The 20,537-nt window shown below is 39.1% G+C and overlaps 1 protein-coding gene across 1 annotated transcript; it reads left to right on the top strand.

Annotated features, from left to right (window-relative positions):
* The first annotated feature begins 7 nt into the window (after window positions 1-7).
* zgc:162171 (uncharacterized protein LOC565931 homolog) lies at window positions 8-13,501 on the top strand. Its single transcript, XM_046065865.1, has 4 exons — window positions 8-560; window positions 5,460-5,590; window positions 10,478-10,627; window positions 12,470-13,501. Exons 1-4 carry the CDS (start codon window positions 368-370, stop codon window positions 12,689-12,691), a joined length of 696 nt encoding a protein of 231 aa, XP_045921821.1. The 5' UTR covers window positions 8-367; the 3' UTR covers window positions 12,692-13,501.
* Window positions 13,502-20,537: the final 7,036 nt, after the last annotated feature.

Genomic DNA, 20,537 nt, shown 5'->3' with positions numbered 1-20,537 from the left:
CTTGACTTGTCCCCGACAGCGTTTTACATATAGGAAGTTCTTCTTTTTTAGTAATAGCCTAAACTTTGCTCCGCCCGTTTTTGCACGGAGCTCATGCTGCGAAAACGATGATAATACAACATGGACTGCATTTTAATATGACAAGCTGTTCTGTGCGGGCTTGCTTTTTATTTGCGGGACTCAGTGTGAGTTCATAGCGACGTTATTTACTTTAAAAAAACAAAAACATTTAGACCTATTGCTGCAGCAGACCGACTGTCACTGGCCAAACCCTCCGCATTTTGCAGCTAGTCTTCATGCGGAACCCATAATTGGAGACCTCACTGTGTCATCCATTTAACGCGCGCTCTCACCCGGAGCAGGAACGATGCAGCGCGAGCGCCTACTCAAAGTTCTGGTCATCGGCGATCTTGGAGTCGGTAAAACGTCCATCATAAAGCGCTACGTGCACCAGATCTTCTCCCAGCACTACCGCGCCACCATCGGAGTAGACTTCGCCCTCAAAGTGCTCAACTGGGATCACAAGACGGTGGTGCGGCTGCAGCTGTGGGACATCGCTGGTGCGTCTAAAGTGTGTGTGTGTGTGTGTGTGTGTGTGTGTGTGTGTGTGTCTGGAAATGATCCCCAGTTTGTGGTTATGAGCCAGAAAGAAAACCTGATGTTCACTATTTATTTGCATAGTCAAATATTAGACAGTCTGTCACTGTGAGGCTCACTGTCTGTTTGAGGTCCAAAAATAGCCTACAGGGTTTTATTAATCTTCAGTTTGGGTTCAGGTTTTTAATAAATAAATGCTATCAAGGTTAAGTCTACCTAATTCATGAGAGAATTGGACATGGACATTTGGATTCTGTCCCAAATGTTCATGTTTCTATGCAGACTTCATACTTGCTTTGTATAGAGTTGAACATGACTGACATGATAAAACACATATGAATTACTCAACTATGATACCAAACACCACATCAATTGAAATTTGTATGATGTTACAATCATTTAAGATATTATTATTACTTTTTTTTCAGATTAATCATAAATTGTGAAAAAGATTGTGATAAAAAAAAAGGCCTGTCAAAACTCTCCAGAGGCCAAGGTGCCATCATAAAATTCCTTCTTATTTTTTTGTTTAACCAATAGTCCACAACCCAAATACATTCTGTTAATAATGTTACATGACAAAGAAAAGCAGCAAATCCTCAAATTTAAGAGGCTGGAACTAAAGGACAATTGGCCTTTTTTTGCTATTTCTGTTTGAAAAACAGTTTAACCGATTATCCACATAAGTGCTGATTATTTTTCTGTCAATTAACTAGATTTCAGCTCTAGTTAGGGTTCATCTTCAGATCGGATTCAGGCTTTTAAAAAGTGGTATGAAGGGTTTACATTTTTTAAGAGAATCATATGTTTTGCTATAACTAACTCTTTATAAAATACACAGTCTGTGGATTCTGTTCATGACTCCTGGCAGACTCATACATTTTCTGTTTTACATTTGACACATGTCAAAACACACATTAGCACTTAGCATACAAAGCGTGACTGAAATCTGTATGAAAGTGGTTATAGACACTGTATTTTCTGTTTGGGCTTAGATTCAGATAATATATTGAACACAAGCACATTTAACATGACTTAATCAGAACGTAATTAGAGATATCTTAAATTTGAATTTTTTTTCATATAATAAATGCACTACGGATATCTTCATCCGCAATGTCAGATCTCCTTGCCATAGTAAATAAGCAAAGTATAGTTGAACATCTAGCTACTTTTTGTCACCTGGTAATATCAGCAGAAGCAAGTTACGGTAATCTGCATTTTGCTTCTTGCTGACACATCCAACGATGATGATGCATGACACAAGTAGTGACTGCCCAGAAAATGTGGTTAACGTCTGTTCCTGCAGATGAAATGATGAGTTTACCCTCCAGTACGTCACATTACCTGCCAGATTAGGTATTTTAACGAGAAAGCTTGTTATAAATCCCACCATGTCTCCCAATAATTGCATGTAATATAATGTTCTTTGGGAAACACTTTTCTTCCTCGTGTCTCACCTGTCACATGCATCGAAGCACACTGTAGCCTATCTGCCTTTTGCTGAGTGAATGGGTGTTAAACAATGTGATAGCTGACGAGCCATCATTTACATGTAGACATCCGGCTGAGGCTGTTAGCCAGACGGACTTTAGACCAGTAAACACTGATGACTTCACACTGGAGTCGCTGCATGGAGGCTTTAAACTGGGTCAATGGGGCTTTTTCCACACACACAGAGTTGGTAGATTATCCTCGTCAGTGCTTTAAAGTGATAATTGTCCACTTGTCCATTAGCTAACCCTTCTTACAGTTAACAGTTAACAAAAGGTCACAGTTGCATTTTCAAGGGTTTTTTTGCATTTAACATTTGCAACATTTTATTCACTGCAGTGTCAAGATAAAATTAGTGAGTAAAGTCAGTTTTTACACCATCAACATTTATTCATTTATCCAAAGCGATTTACAATTGTTATTCATGTCAGAGGTCTCACGCCTCCTGAGCAACTAGGGGTTAGGTGTTTTGCTCAGGGACACATTCGTGGGCAGGTCACAGTGCGGGATTGAACCTTATCCACTGCACCATCACCACCCATGTCAATGAAAGGTTTGTACAGTCAGGTTTTTTAATAATAATAATAATAATAATACATTTTATTTATAGGCGCCTTTCTGAAAACTCAAGGTCACCTCACAAAACATAATAAAACAGTAAAGCAATAATCGATAAAATTAACAACTATAATTACAGTGCATAAAATCAGGGTACAAAACAACTGGAAACAAAGATTGAGAAAGAGTGATCACGTGGGATATGCCAGTTTAAAAAGATGTGTTTTCAGGCGGGATTTAAAATTGGAAAGTGAGTCAATGTTGCGAATGTCCGGTGGAAGAGTGTTCCAGAGAAGAGGGGCAGAGCGGCTGAAGGCTCTGAACCCCAAGGTTATCAGACGAGCAGGAGGTACAGTGAGGTGAATGGAAGAAGAAGACCTTAAGAGTACGGGTGGGTGTGTTAATATGAAGGAGGTCAGTGAGGTACAGAGGAGCGAGGTTATTAATGGCTAGATGCTGTTTAAAACACTTGTCAAATTATGACGTCTTTTTGTAGACTAACCTGAAAGTTAACTTCACTCAGGGCTAAATTAACAGATTTTGAATTGAAGTTTAACACTGGAAGACAATTAGTTTGCAGTGAGTAAAGACTTACTGACTGATATTCACATCAAGAAGACAATCTCCAAAGGTTTACACACTTTAAACTGTGTTTGAACTAAACACAGTAAAATAAATAGCCTAGAGGACATTGTGCTGCTTGGAAATTCACAATGGAGGAATAGTTTGACATTTTGGGAAATGTTCATTTTATTGCAGATAGTTAGATGCACACAGTTAGATACACATCTAACTCTTGGCAAGAAAGCAAATAAGCGTATTCTACAAAATTTCAAAGTAGTGTTTTGATATATGCACTCTGAGCTTTCAAGTCTATTTGTGTCACTGTAATTGAGTGCATGGGTCCAATATAATTAAAGGTCTGCTTTTGATGTGATTGTTGGAGACAACAAGTCTTTTATGGAGCTTAATTGTCATATTGTATGTCTAAACTTTCTGCAAGCTGATTATTACATATATGAAACAACACAAACCCAAGACTGTATTCAGAACAACCTACTACATACTACCAGAAACTATGCTAGGTTTTGGGAAGTGGTAGAAAACAATGTGAGGAATATAAATGTAATTATACTTACACAAATTTTTCTTATAACAAATGTTATAGCTAACTGCATTTATCCTACTACCCATAACAAGTTAAGTCTGCTAAGATAACATTTGATATCACAAAGACAGCAACGTTAACCTGACTGAGCTGTCAATACAAACACGTAACTTAATTCTAACGTTATATTTTTTGTTAGCAGGGACAGAGTTGTTATATTTCTCCTTGTTCACCACTTGTTTGTCATTGACGGGTTGTTGGGACTGCCTGGTTAAATAAAGAACGGTTGTTTTGTATACAGTCTATGGTTGTGACCGTCCTAGTGCACAGAACGTGAGTCGGACTGTTCCGATGCATACTGGAGATTGTTTCTGAAATAGTACAGACATCCGCATATTACAGATATTGCTGTGGTTTGCATACTGCATACTAGATGGTACATTTAAGTCAAATGAGTGCGTACTGCTAAAATTGTAGGCGGTTTTGGATACAGCCCAAGTTTATGCAAAACTCCCATTGGAAATTGGCCAGTTGAGCCCTGAATGATGCTAACTTCCTGTTTGATACGACAGAGCAACCGCATTTTAAAGGCTGATTACAGATACGTTGTGTGTTGTTTTAGTGTGTGAAGGTCGTTTGTTTAGTTACTCAGGAAGCCGTTTGCGATGCTGTAGAAAGATGGTTTACAAATTGACTTTACATGTAATAAAATGTAACAAATGTTATGATTCAAAAGATAAAATTTAAATTTAATAAATTTAAAAACAACACAACGACCTTGTACAAACTGTCAGCTAATTTTTAGGTTCTACAGAAACTGAAATCAATCTTGTGGGAAAAGCTTCTGAAACTGAAACAAATGTTTTCAGGTTCCAGGACTGACCTAATGTCTATAAGAGGGTTTGCTACAACAGCAAAATCTTGGTCTTGAGCTTTGAGCTTTGTTAGCACCGATCATATAGTGTTAAGAAAGCGTTTAAAGTCTCGTGTTTGGTGAGTTAAAGACAAAGATTGCTTAGAAAGATAGTTAAGTAAACAACTGTATGTGTTTGTGTGTGTGTTCCTGTGAGTTCAGTTTTTGTATTGGCTGTTGTCTTACTGCGCAGGTCATGTGCAGTGTGTGTGTGTGTGTGTGTGTGTGTGTGTGTGTGTGTATCGCGGATGTATCAGATGCTCTCTTGCTGATTCAACACCATATTAGGATCATGTGGAGGAAGTTAGCGTCGAGGATAGAGACTTATTCATACAGTACACACACACACACACGGTCACACACGTACTTGCATGCAACATTTTTCTGCATGCACACACACTTTTTAACAATAGGTCATTTTAATCTGATTCCTCTTTGATTAAGACTCTGATATTAGAACTGCAATGATTAGTCAATTAATCAATCAGTTGATCAACAGACAAGTAATGGGTTTCAAGCAAAAATACCAAACAACACACTTATTCCACCTTCTTAAATAGGCATTATTGCATATGTCACTTTATAAACAAAGTGAGTATTTGTTTCATTGAATAAATCATAATCATCTCACTCTGAGGGCAGGCCAGAAAGAGATATTTAAGGTTAGATTAGACATATGAAGATTTTCAGGTATCTAATAAAGTTTAATGAAGTCTCTATAATGAAGAAAAATAACCTAGACCTTGGAAACAGAATTTATTCTGTTGTCTTTTCTGTTTTTGTTAAAAGGGCAGGAACGCTACGGCAACATGACCCGTGTGTACTACAGAGAGGCGGTAGGGGCCCTCGTCGTCTTCGACATGACTAGACTGTCCACGTTTCAGGCTGTCCTCAAGTGGAAAGGAGACCTGGACTCAAAGGTAAATATGATGAAGGAAGGTAGGAGGACGTGAGTAGCAAGTAAAGGAGAGATGGAAGGAATGAGGTAGAAAGAGAGAAGGAGTGAAAAGATGTTTAAAAGACCAATCTGCAATTCGCAATTTAAAGAAAATATCCACCCTTGGACGGAGATGAGTGTTTGAGTCACAAAACATGTTCCTTTGTACTGTGTTCATTTGTTATTTTGTATCAGCATTTCCTTCCACTTGCCGTGTCTACTTCTGCTTCATTCATGACTAGCCACATTACCAAGACAGTCTTTTAATAGCCTTGACAGGCTGAATTTGCTTCTCTGTACGTTGCAGTAAAGCTTGTGTTGCTTGCATTGTTTGGATATTTTTACACTTGCGTTACAGTTACACAGGATTTTCTGCTGTTGTGTTTTTCTTATGCAACCTCTATTTCAAATGGTATACATCAGATTTAAATTTGAATATCTGACTAAAGGTGAAAAGGCAAATATTAACTGAGTATCTTATATCAGAGTAACATCAGTATGCTTGCTGTAGCAGTTATTTTACCTAAGCTTACTTTACATTATTGTCTTGTCAAAGGAAACCTTTCTTGCAGCAGCTATTAAAAATGCCACAGAAGACGTGCACCCACGAAAACACTAGCCATAAGACCATGAAGCAGGAGACCAAATGACAACAATACAGATAAATCAATAGAGAGAAAAGCTGTGTCCCACTTTGGGTTTGGGGGCTGGAAGGACGCAGGATGGAAAAGATAAAACAGTCCAGCCTCACAGAAACCAAAATTAATGGTGCACTCAGGCACTCCTCATCAACTCATAAAGTTAAATATTTCCAGGTTCATCACAAAGAAGCTGCTGTCAAAGTATAAATAGCAGCAGTAAGCTAGTAAGCATATTAGTTAAGTCCTGCATTCAAAATCATACTTAAGTGAAAGTACAAACTACTAGCATCAAAATACACTTAAAGGGGCCATATGTAGTTTTCAGCGGCCACTAGCGCTGCGGTTTTCAGACTGCAACCTGGTGTGTGTGCTCGTCCCTGTGGTCATACTCATGAGCGAGCATAATCAGACACACAGAGACCGAAACACTGGGAGACAGCTTCACACAACATGCTGAAAACACATTTAAACTCCCACTGCAATGTTACAGTAATATATTTATTAGCTTCATGTTGAACTAATCCCTGCTCGTTACATGATAACGCTACATTGACTGCATTTAGCTGATGTGCTACATCAGCGTTAGTTCGCCTGCCGGCTTTTCAATGACTATTTGTGTCTCTTTTATCAGAGGCTTAGTAATATGTGTGCACAGCGAAATGTATTGGATGATAACGAAACTGACGGACTGAATATTATGAATGAGGATGTTGTTACACTTAACTTATAACTGTTAGACAATAAGTAACATTACTGTAGTGAAGGGGTCTTCCACTGTGTTATTGTCGTGGACTGCACTGTTATGTTATTGTATATTATATGGGTCATGTAAGTTACAGCGACTGAGACGGTGGAGAAGTTGTGTACCTGAGTATCGGTGAAACAACAATAAATCTAAATTGAACGTTATGAAGGAAACAACAGCAGATCCGTGCTAACGATAGCTGGCTGCTCTTGCCTTGCAACACTATAGACTAGTAAACACATCACTCCACATTTGCTTTGTACCGTTACATAATTTCTTGCAGGTTAAAGTCAACACTTTGACACAATACCAGTGGTACACAGGATAGTAATATGGATCGCGTTAGCTGGTGAAGTCATGTGGAAACCACGTTATCTAACAATACAGAAATCCTGAAACACAGGAACACCAGCATGCAGGCTGTGGCTTTTCACTCAGACATGTTCAGGCTCTGTTAGTTCAACGTTCCCATCTCAGAGGCAGATCAACACTGGCTCCGTAACATTACTTCATTCAGAGCAGCGAGCCACATATTGCCACAATCCTCCTGGTAAAAAAGTGACAGCGACTATAGACAAGCAGAGACATGCCTCACACAATAGACTGAAAACTAAGGTAAATCCCTACTGCAACGTTACAGTAATAGTTTTATCAGCTGCAGGTTGAACTAATCCATGCTGGTTACATGATCACGGTACATTTACAGCATTTAGCCAACGTGCTACATGGTTAGCTCACCTGCTGCCTCACCTACCGGAGGCTCAGCATTGTCAGCACAGCTAAATGTATTGGATGATTAGTGAGCTGGACTGAATATTATAACGAGATTGTGTCACACTTTATAAAGATAAGACCGCAGTAAGTAACTTTACTGTAATGTATTGTATGGCTCTTCCTCTGGGTTGTTGTCGCTGTGAAGTTGCGGTATTGTATATTATGTGGGTCACATTAGTTACAGCGACTGAGAGGTGGAGAAGATGTGTACCCGAGTATTGGTAAAACCATAATAAACCTATACTGAACATTACTAAGCAAACAGTGGCAGGTCCGAGCTACTGTAGCGTTACCTGGCTGCTCCTGGCTGCATCACTATAGGCTAATGTTAGTAAACAAACCGCTCCACATTTGCTTTTTACCGTTACATCCTTTCTTGCAGGCTAAATCAACAGTGGTACACAGGATAGTAACATGGGTCGCGTTAGTTGGTGAAGTAATCTGAAAAGCGATATAACTTTGCACCGGATAACATTAGCAACTGCTTTGCGTTAGCTGGTGAGCTAACGTTCTCTGTGTTTCTGCAGCTTTACTAAAGGTGCGTTCCCACCGAAAGTGAATCCAGCTTTTGGGGCGGCTTGATTACATACAAAGTCAATGCAAAGACGTGAATTCCTACGAATTCGTTCTGGGCGGCGCAAATGAGGTGTGTCGCTGGTTCGCACGAGTTCAAATTTTTCAACATGGGCGAGAAATTCGCTTGACGCGATGTTGCGAAAGCCTATCAGCAGTGAGATTGTCCAAACGTCACCGGCGGCTTCGGAGCACTGTTTGGAGAGGACCAGGCGAGCGGTGTAATGACAATCCACTGGCCGACGGAGAGCGGCTAAAGAACGGGGAAGTGGACGGGGAGCAGCGCTGCAGCTTTCGGAAAAATAAACACCCGTAGTAATCTGGATTCTGCTCTGACAACTATACCGTTTACCAGCGGGAGGAGGTCAGAGTTTACTGGTTTTATTAAATGAGATTTTTACTTTAGTTTCTGGAATTACAACTTGATTTATCTTCACTCGCACGTCTCGGCAGCTAAATTCTGTGCACATCTGGTCCCACTGTTGTTGTTAGCGTCGGATGGCACCGTAGTTCTATTGGACTACTTCTTCATATTTATATAAAAACCGGACAAAGCTGGATATTACTTGAAGAAAAGAAAGCGAGGAAGTTGAACTACCTGGTGAGTTCAGAAAATGTGTGTCTGTAACTTTATTCCAGCTGTCGTTGTACTTTACTGTGAAAAAGTTAGCATAGCATAGCCCTGATCGATCCGAACTCCATTCAGAAAACACGTATTTTAAAAGTTGTCGTCCTGCTGACTTGCTGACAGACCTGACAAAGTATGAATTCATATGTCTAACAAAACGGCATCATATTGTAGTGATTTTGGCATCAGTTTGATCCATTTATTGCAATTAAATCACAGCCAAGGGTTTACTTTGTGTTCATATAGCTGTAGTATCCGCGGGCTGTGTTTATTCGCTTAAAACGCGTGTGTGTGAACACTCAAAATGTCCAGTGGTCAAACTTGCGCAAGTAAAGCAAGGCGAATATTAAATTCGTTTTCGGTGTGAACGCAGCTTAATGCTCACTTTGTTCTTACTCGACATCATCTGAACCTGTTTGGTCTGGTGGGCTTCAGCACATAAAAATTAATTGTTGTTTTGAATCCTTACGTGGAGCCTGTGTTTTGCTGCGAGCCGGTTGTTTTATGGTGTTAGTGGACTTCGCATGTCGTTAGCTGCTGTGTTATCGCTATAGTACGAGAGAGGCTCGGGAGCGCGCACAGGGCTGAATCCGACTCGGAGTCCCCACAAAAGCAGAATAGTGGCTGATCCAAGACACAGAGAAAACAAGCCTGTGCTTCATTCCTAAGTGAGTTTTGAGCCCATTGACAATAAAAAAAGTGATTTATTTCATTTAAAAAACTACAAATAACCCCTTTAAAGTATCAAATGTAAAATTACTCATTATGCATAATGGCCCATTACAGAAGAATGTTTATTACATTGTTGGATTATAATTATTGATGCATTAATGTGTAAGCATCACTAATTTTGCATATAGTAAAGGTTGAGCTAATTTTAGCTACTTTATGTACTACCAGGTATCTTAATCCATAATTACACATCATAATTTATTAGTTGATTTATATTTTGTGTTAATAATCTGAATCTGCAAAGTACAACTAATAAAAGTATAAAGTACAGGATGAGTAAAGGACAGTATTGGCTGGAGTGGAAGTTGCCTAAAATGGGAATACTGTAGTGAAGCACAAGTACCTCAGAACTGTACATATGCAAAGTGCTTGAATAAATGTAGTTAGTTACATTGATGGTAAATACATCTGCATGAAACCCTGTGATTAACAACTCGTACAGGCTGTTAACCAGTAGTTTATTTCTGACATTAGCATTATTGTGGCATTACGCCACATGTGAAATACTGTTTTTCCACTCAACTAATGACAAACACAGGTACCTGGTAAATACTATGTTGTTATGGAATATTTCCTAACTTTGCGATTCGACGAGGCTCATCCAAGGGTGCATTTGTTGGCCTCATCTGTACAAGCCTTTGCAGTCACCCACTTCCTCAGAGCTGGTACTCTGTGTTTCATGTGGTCGCCCTCACATTTCAGAGCACAGCACAAAACACACCACCAGAGTGACTGATTTAAAGAATTGTCTACTTGTCAACTTCCTGGTGCCGTTAGGTCGCTCTTAGCAACGGGAGGACGGTTCCAGCCGTTCTATTGGCCAACAAGTGTGACCAGCGGCGTCAGGGTTTGTGCCCCAAGCTGCCCAAACTGGAGAACTTCACCAAAGAGTACGGATTTGTCGGCTGGTACGAAACCTCGGCCAAGGTGAGATGTAATAGTCTTCTGCTTGTGTGTGTCCTCATGGGAGGCAAATACGGTTTTAAACTGTGATGTCTTTCTCTCTCGCTGTCACCCTCACACTTCTCTTTGTCTTTTCTCTCTGTAAACAAATATGAATGCATATTTTGTCTGTGAACATATGAATGCATATTTTGTCAGTGTGACACACTCCTCCACTTCACTTAGTTTCTCTTTTCTGTCCCCAGTTTATCTCTCTCCCTTATTTTTAAGTCTGCCTCTGTCAGTGTCTGTTTCACTGCTTTTAAAGCTGCACTAGTCAACAGTTTAATACAGATTTTAATCACACAATTTAGAAGTTCTGTTGTCTGGTATGTTCAATAGCTGCAAGTCTTTTCAATACACAGGAAGTAGCACATTCACACTTTAATTAAGGCTAAAACTTTGAGGCTAACGCACTTGACTCAGAGCAACTTGCACTCAGTAAAGTACGCATCTTTTTAGTCTGTTAGGAGGAACAAATTTAGGCCAAGTAAGTGTCCAGTCATTTGCATATATTACTTGGTTTTTGGGTAATGTCTTCAAATTCAAGCAGCGCTCTCTGTCTGCTGCCAACATACAGTAACACATTTAGAAAAACTAAACTCCGTTTTCAATTGTAACCAAGAGCCTAAAGGTGCTTTTAGACACAACATGGTAACAGCACCACTGCACTCTGAAACACATTATTTCCAATGGCAACGACTCACACGACAGCTTTTCATTGCTTTGAGCAAAGTCCGCGCCGTAGGTGCTCACGCACATTCAAGTTCAACATTGTGTCTGAAAGGGCCTGAAGAGATGTTAAAAAGATTTGTGTACAAGGAACTTATTGTGATACAAGTGTTTTACGGGGTCAATTAGATTTTATTTATCTACTTATTCAGATGATCTCTATTTGCAAGTTAGAAGCACGGCTTTTTATAGCGTACAATGAAGAACCTTTATAGCCTTAATCTCTTGTCTCTGCCTTTATGTCCCCTTTTTAACCTCTCAGAAAGAACTTCCTTCACAGTGAAGACATAAAAGAGATACATTTTAACAGATCTTACTTGAAGTAATGATCCATGTCACCTGACCCCGCTGGTCAATCTTCGTACTTGTGGAATATGTACAGTTACTATTAGGAGAGATAGTTTCAATCCGTGAAGGAAATTAAATTTGATTTAACAGAAACGTACAGATTTGAATTTGTAACAGGTATATCTCTTTCTGTTGTGAAAAAAAAGAAAATTAGATGATTTTAATATTAGCTAATTATTTAAAGCTGCACCAATTTTTATTTTCATGTTAACAATGGAAAAGATTTGTACCATTATATTTAATGTGAAAGATGGCGCTTGTAATAAAGAACCCACAAACAGTTATAACCCGACTCTACAGAGCATTTAAGCGTCTTTCAGTTCATTGTGTCGGTTTTATGTTTTACTTTCACTCTTGCTGCTTTCATCTCATCAGTGGCAGCACACTATGTAAGGTAGTTCAGAGGCCCCTTTTCCCAAGCAACATTTTCAAGTGTGTTTTGGGTCGAATGCCCTAACCATTTCAACTGACTCCTTTTGATGCAAAGGAGCAGCAGCTTTACTTCGAGCTTCCTCTGGATGTCTGAGTGTCTTACCCTATCTCTATGTCTGTCAATCTGATAAAGCAAGAGAACCACATCATCTGCAAAGAGCAGAAAAACAATTCTGTGCTCCGCATTTAAATAGCATTTTAAAAGTTAGTGAACATGATCTATGTCTGTTGTTACAGCTCTCTCTCCTCCCTTGTTTCTCTCTCTCTACCTACATCACCCTTCTTTAACCCTTCAACTCCGTCCTCTCTCTGCAGGACAACACCAACATTGACGCTGCCATGACGTGCTTGGTGAAGAATATCATGTCTGTGGAGGAGGAGAGAGCCTTAAGTGACGCCACAGCCACTGGCGCCAAAACCGAACTGGAAGGTAACGTTCTGGTTCTGCCTCGCTTCGACTACAATGCGAAGGAGAAGGGACTCGATGGGTGTTCAGGATGTACCTCGCTTAAACCTAAAGACAGAGACATCGAATGAAGGAGGATGGGATGGATGGATCTGAACCAAGAGACTGGAAGGAGACAGAGAGGAGGGAGGAGATGACGTTGTTGAATGATTAATATGTTGTAACTTAACGATCCTTCCCCTCCTCTCTCCCTTTGTCCTCACAAGTGCATTTCGGCAGAGATGTTATAAGGAAAATGTTTACCAGTATGCAATTTTTCTGAACAACCCACAATATAATAATATATTTATTGTATTTTTAGAACAGAAATTGAGTCAAACTTTAGTTCTGTTGTCACAAAAATCTAATAATTTTGGAAAAAAGTGATTTTAGTAAAATTAAAAAAAAATAATAATAATAATAATGAAAAATAAAAGTTAAATGAATCAGAAAGAAAATGTGACTCCTGAAAACCAAAGACAATATGACAGATTCATTTTTTTCAGTTCTTTTGTTAATCTGACATGTAATTCAATTCTTTGTTTGTGAATAACAGATTAAAACAGTAATTGTGTAAGTGTTCTATATTCATAAAAGTGCAATTGTGGTCACATTGTGGTCTGATGGGTTTCACTCCCAGGTAAGCTTCCGAATGCAAAAGTGTTGAGTTTGTTAAGTGTAACTGCAGGTCTAACAAACTTTTAGAGGCATCATTTGGATGTTTTTGTTCAAAGGTGATAATCTGTCGTGCAAGTCATATTTATCTGCATTTTTTTTTTCATTTCTCTTCCTTTACTCTTTGTCTGTCTCACCGATATTATCTTTGTCTTTTATGTTCTTTACTGATACCATTTTGATAATGTCGTCTGTTGCTGGTGTCATTAAAAAATACAAAATATTAATTTGCGAAATGTTTACACTGCAGTTTCTGTTCAGATACAGATTATCAAGTGAGGATTTCAAAGGCACCCTTTGGAGTTTTTTGGCCACTGTTGGCGTTATGGAGCAACGTTTTAATGAGCTGGTGTTTGCAGAGGGCGGCAATAAACATGCGTTGTGCATGCAAAACACGCTATTCAACTGTTGGCAGTAACGCATAGAGAAATATTGTAATGCATTTTGGTGCCCTGAACTGTGATTGTTTACAAGAAAACTCCACAGGGTACCTTTTAATATGGTGATCTTATGCAGTTTTAGTTTTGTTTGCTTTGTCTCCATTCATAGTCCTCAGAGGTGTGTTCTCACTAAACTATATTTCATGTCATCTGTCACACATTCAGTGTGGGCTTCTTACTTTTTACCAACACTAGCAGCGTGGCCCTATGCATGGAAATGGCTGTATTGTTACAGACTTAAATATTTCAAGTATTATTGGACAAATGAAATTTTGTACAGACATTCATACTGCCTAGATATCTTACTGACTTTGGTGATGCCCTAAATTTTTATCTAGTGCCATCATCAGGGTTTATGACCAAATACACATGAACCTCATCCGTGCTTTATGTTGAGTGCTAATTAGAAATTGTTAGCATGCTAACACATTAAATGAAAATAGTGAACATGGTAAATTTATTCCTGCTAAACATCAGCATGTTAGCATTGTCATTGTGAGCATCTTAGCATGCTAGGTTGCTGGCATTAGCATTGGCTGAAATCACAGTGTTAAGCCAAAGTACAGCTGCTACTCTTAGTGTTGTTCTTCTTATATTTAGTCCACACAAACAGTTTTTGTAAGATATTTCATGGTCTGGATTGTGATTCAGATACTATTAAATAATGAAAAAAAAATAAAATATATATTGTTAAATCAAACAATTCATGACACGAAGTCGCTTCATTCTCTTTAACATGAATAATTTTAAATTCAGTTAATATGCTGTTCTCGGTTCTCTTACATTCTGCATGGTATGGTAGGCTACATGCTGTATATCTTTTTTCAATTCTGCAATATTTCTGTGCTTTTGGCTGAACATGCTTCTCTGAACATATTCCAGGTTTTGTAGAGATAGACAATCTTTGTTAAGTGATCAAAACCTTCAATCAGTTTTGGCTAGGACAAAATTTTCATAAAGTGTTCTCTGAAAGTGAATGTGTTCTTACAGCTGAAATGTTAGTTAAAAGCTTATACACAAACCCTAATTATATAAGATTGTCAAAAGCAACGTGTGTGTGTGTGTGTGTGTGTGTGTGTGTGTGTGTGTGTGTGTGTGTGTATGTGTGTTTCAGTATGTTGTTCAGCTCAGTTGTTTTTCTGTACCATGGGTATGCACTATAATTTTGCGCCCACACATGTGAATACTCCCATCCACTGTGCCAGAATACAATATTCACTTTCTCAGGGAAAAGCGTTCCTTTAATCCATCACCCCACAGCAGCATGCATTCACAGTCCAACCTCAGCCTGAAATAGTTTTGCAGGAAATGAATCAAGTTTCTGGGGGAAAAGACCACTGGTGAAATTACCTGATATGGGATGAAAACAGACGTTGAAATCATCCACATCCCCACTGTGGTACTTAGAGTCAACACTCAAATAATATGTTTTTATACGTCTTCTCCCTGGAAGAGTGTCTCTTTAATGGTGTCCTTGGGCTGTATCAGTAAGTGAAAATGCAAATTTCAACAAATATAAGCATTACAGATTTTTAAACAATCACACCACTCATTCTCAAAGACCAATGATATCCCAATGGTTTACATTTTTAGCCATGCTAGGAGCAGCTCTGGGATGCTGTTGTTGGTCGTGACCTTTTTATATACAGTCGTGACTCATGTTTCCCTCAGGATGAATTGTAATAACTTTGGCAATTCCTTCTCTTTACTTTTACTGCCATAATCATGTCAAAATTTCAATTTGTCCAATACTTTACTTTGGTTTATGATCAAACACCTAAAAGTAATCATGGTGATCATGGCACACATTCTACCTGCTGAAAAACATCATGTTAGCATTGTCGTTGTTAGCATGCTGATGTTAGCATTTGGCCCGAAGCGCTCCTGTGCCTAATGCTGCTTTCTTCAGCCTACAAAAGGATGAGTATTTTCAAAGTAAAAGTGTGGGTCTAAAGAAAATATTAATAATGCTAGGGAGTGTTTTTTCTTTAAATAAAAATTAACCATAAGGTTCAGCCCCACTTTCCCATCCCATTCATTTTCATACAGTCCCTTAATAAGATCAAAAATACCCATTGCCTTTGTTGTGCAGAACAAAACAAAGTCTCCTGTTAGAAACTAACAACAAACAAACAAACTAACCATGTTTTCTCTTTACATTATCTATACATTTCTTGTTAAAAACCACTAACCAAGCCCGAAATCTCATGGATTCAGACCTAAATTTCAGCAGCCACAAAGTCAACCTACTATCACCTGAAGAATATATCAAGATTAAAGGACTTATGTCTCAGCAGGACCTGGAAAAACTTGCTCCGCCCATTTATCTTCAGTCCACTCGACTGCTGAGACGGTATCTTCACAGGTCAAAAACCAACCAGACAGCTGCAGCTGATTCAGAAGCTGCAATTCAAGTCCTGTCTATCAAAGATTGAGTTTATAAAGCACTGAATGGTTTAGGGCCAATACACATTTCTTATCCTCTGCTACATTATGAAACATCCAGACCTCTCAGGTCATCTGGGAAAGGTCTGCTTTCTGTCCCCTGGATCAAAACTAAACATGGAGAAGCAATGGTCAGTTTTTCTGCTCCATATATCTGGAACAAACTCTCTGACTCTCAAACTGCAGTTTTTTTTTTTTTCCCCCTATGTTGGTTTTATGTTTAATGTAAAGCACTTTAAATTGCCTTGTTGTTGAAATGTGCTATACAAATAAACATGCCTTGCCTTGTTTACAAACACAAAAGTTTCCTGTTGTCTCTTCCTCCCACTCATATCTCTTGAAATCATCTCTCCAATCAAACACAAGGCAAAGAACATAAGACAGCTGTGTCTAAGAGCAGTTTGAACCACTAGAGGGAGCCACAAGCTGTAGGTTTATTCAAAAGAGGTACACAAAGTGTGATTTCCAGCTGAAAACCGGTGTGTGTGTGTGTGTGTGTGCGCGTGTGAAGTAGAAGTTGAAGTAGTCTCCATGTAGCATAAATTGTTTCCCTACATCTTTTTTTATATTGCCTCCTCTCACTGCTCTCCTTTCAGTATTCACTCTGTTGGTGTAGGAGTAAAAACCTGTTATTGGCCCACTGGCTTCTATTTTTGAATGCAGACCCCCATTATCACCCTACTGCAAAGCGGCATTGACATAAATGAGTGTGAGATGCAAACACGGATTAACAGTGAGTGAAAGGGGGCTGGGGTCTCAGAGCTTTCTGCATTACTGACTCCAGACAGGAAGACGGTTGTCGCCTGTGCAGATGCTGGCTGCAAAACCTCCCCACTGAATTGATTTGGATATTCCTCTTGAGCACGAAATGGATTATCTGTGTTTTTTGTTGTTGTGTTGTTGAGAAACCTGTTGCATCTTCAATGACTGACGGCAGCGCTGGAAGGACCTTTCATGTTTTGTTCTGTGAGTTGGGACAAAAGAAATTTTATTGTCTTCATATATATATATTTATCGTTTTCACAGTCTTCTCATACAGCCTTCTTATTTTTGTTTTACATCTTCATGAGTTCATTTTCTTACAGGTTCAGTTATAATCACATCTCGGTTGATTTGTAGATGAAAAGTAAGCAGGTTATGTGTATTTCAAGTCAGCATAAATCTTGCCATTTTTTTATTTCAGTCCTGTATTTATATTTTAGTTGTGCTTCCATTGTTTATATTTGGACTACATACTCCTTCTACTCTGGTACAACTCTACATGAATTATAAATGTTGCTTTTCTTGTCCACATTTCTGTATTACTGCATGCTTCAGTTAAATCTCTTCTTTGTGTCTCATTTATGTGTCAAATGGTAGCAATTTTCTATCCTCCCTTGTTTTGTGCATCTATAGATAGTTTATTCGACAGTGAATTATAAAATACAAGCATGTAGTCTGTTTATAACAGATGTTTAAAGAACACAATTAAAGGAATTTACAATTACTCACTGCAGTAACGACATTTTGACTGTCATATTATTCATTTGGTTATTCAAGTTAATCAGGCGAAGTTTATAAAATCAAGTGGTTTTCATTCTTAAATATGTTTCTAAGCAGGTATTGTCACTGAAACTGTTTTGTCTTCCCAGTGAATAAACCACGAAGATGGCCGCTGCTGTAAAGATCTTCATCAGTCTGCTGCTGATTCTACACTTCAGCAGAGGTGAGTTTTGTCTGTACTGTTGTCAGGGTTTGGTGTGCGACATGCCAACAACTGAGGCAGAGCTTGATGCAGTTCAATGATTTCTATCAAACCAAGTGTGCAAATCCAAGGTAGCAGGCAGAAAATCAAAAGTCCATAAAGCAAGGCAGGCAGGTAACAGGTCTCACATCAACAGAATACATATGTGGGAAGTGAGAACAGGTGTGTGGTTGGGTGGGGCAGTCAGGTGACGGGGAAAGGAGGGAAAGTCCGAGGGCATCTTGTAGGCGGAAGGGCCTGGGACAACAGAAATGTAGCTGGAGAAGAGGGGGGGCAGGTAGACAGACTGGTATTTAACTTTATACTACTCTTAGGACATTACGCAATATCCATATAGTGTCACTGTATATGATTTCCACTCCAAATACACATTTGCAAGTGTTGAAGGTTTCACATAGTATGTCCTTTCAGTTCACTTTCATTAAATCTCCTATTGTTTGGATCGAAAGAGAAAAAGTCGAGTTACTTTTATTTATAAAGCCCAAGCATAAGACACACATACAACATCCTCTATCTCACAATATGTAAGGAAAAACTCCATCCATCCATCCATCCATCCATCCATCCATCCATCCATCCGTCCATTGTCAACCGTTTATCCTGCGTACAGGGTCACAGGGGGCTGGAGCCAATCCCAGCTGACATCGGGCGAAAGGCGGGCTACACCCTGGACAGGTCACCAGTGCAAGGAAAAACTCCATAAACAAAACCTTTAACATATAAATAAAGATGTAGATTGCCTCTACAGACATGCTAGCAGGTCTGTGAGGCTGTGCTCCAGCACAGCAGTGCTTCGTATTGAAACACTAACATCAGCATGCTAACATGCTCACAATGACAGTGCCAAAACATAGCAGGTATGACGTTTACATTTACATGTATTGATTTGGCAGACATTTTGTCCAAAGTGATGTACAAATAAGGTACAATCCAAGCTGCCACATGTGCTGCGACCTTCTGGGCCATAAACTGAAGTACAGGATCAAATAAAAAGTTTGACTTGATGATAGAGCTAGATGAAAAGTCAGGGTATCACCAAAGTCACAAGTATTCATCATCTTGGCACCTTAGATGTTTGTACAAAATTTCATAGCACTCCATATGATAGTTGTTGAGGAATTTCACTCAGAATCACAAATGTCAACCTCATGGTGGTGCCAAAATGAAAATTAGGGGATCACCAAGGTTATTTAAATACAGGGTACCATGAATGTCTCTGGCAATCCATCCAATAGAAGTTGAGTTATTTGATTCAGGGCCATAGTGGTGACATTTCCATCCACAGAGAAAAATAGGTGTTTACATGTTAACACGGCGGCATGTAACTGTTTTTAAATACACCTTTGTGAGGATGAATGTAAAAATGCATCTCATGTTTTTTTTCTGTGTTGACCTTCCACCCACATTTAACTGCAGATAATGTAAGTGTTCTGTCAAGTGGATGCATTTCTGAATTTAAGGTCAGCAGTTTCATTTTATAAAATGTAGCAGTATGAAATATAAAATGTGCAATAATAGCACTGGTGTGTGATTGCATGTCCACTTATGACTATCATTTGATAAACCTTTCATCAACAGGCCAGGCATACTTCATCTTTGCAGCTGTGTTGAGAAACCAATCTTCTGTTGCCTACAATAATCTGTGAAAGCTATTTAGTAATTCAGATTGCATCATGGTTAGATTAACCTGTGAGGAGGCCCTTGGGCAAAACTGAACTGCTGGCCTACTTGACCACCTGCTTCCTCACTCTCTCTCTCTCTCTTTGCATTGTGTATACATCCTGATATTGTCAAATACCCTTCAATGCAGTAATTGAGGGTACTTGTGTTAGCACCCCAGGAATTTCAAGCAGCCTTGATTTGATGGTAGAATATATGATACATGCTCAAAATCTCAATTTGCAGATGTTTTTTTTCATTCCTTTTCTTTGCGAATTTCTCTTTCTGTTTTCTTTTCTTTCTTTCTGCAACAACTCAGTATAAACTGTGCTGTTTCTTAGCTAGCAGCGTGGCTCTATGGTCTATTGGTGGGTCAACCAATTTGTTCCGGATTGAAATATCCGCACAACAAGTGGATTAATCCCAGAGAGTTTGGTGATTCAATTTTTTTTTCAATTTTATTTATATAGCGCCAAATCACAACAACAGTTATCTCACAGCGCTTTTCATAAAAGAGCAGGTCTAGACCGTACTCTGTGATGATATTTAAAGAAAGCCCAACAGTTCCCACCAAGAGCAAGCATTAGGCGACAGAAGCAAGGAAAAACTTCCTTTTAAGAGGCAGAAACCTCGAGCAGAACCATGGCTCAGGGTGGGCGGCCATCTGCCTCGACCGGTTGGGGTGAGAGAGAGAGTGAGAGAGAGAGAGAGAGAGAGAGAGGAGGGAGCCTACACAATATACACACAGAGGTACAGACAGTGAAGGTAATGTTGCTATAGACTTAAATGAAAAATGGTACAGATATTAAGTATATATAGTGATATATAGTGTTAATGGTAACAATCGTAATGTTAATGATTATAATAACAATAATAACAATAAGACTAGCAACAATAGTCGTTGCAGCAGAGGGTGTCGAGCAGGAACACGGGGGCAGCAGGTGACCCGCAGCCACAGATCCAGACTCCACAGCT

Source organism: Micropterus dolomieu, linkage group LG12 (genome assembly GCF_021292245.1).
Source record: "Micropterus dolomieu isolate WLL.071019.BEF.003 ecotype Adirondacks linkage group LG12, ASM2129224v1, whole genome shotgun sequence".
NCBI lineage: Eukaryota > Metazoa > Chordata > Actinopteri > Centrarchiformes > Centrarchidae > Micropterus > Micropterus dolomieu.
The sequence above is the reverse complement of the archived record's forward strand: the minus strand, read 5'-3'. Positions and strand labels throughout refer to the sequence as shown.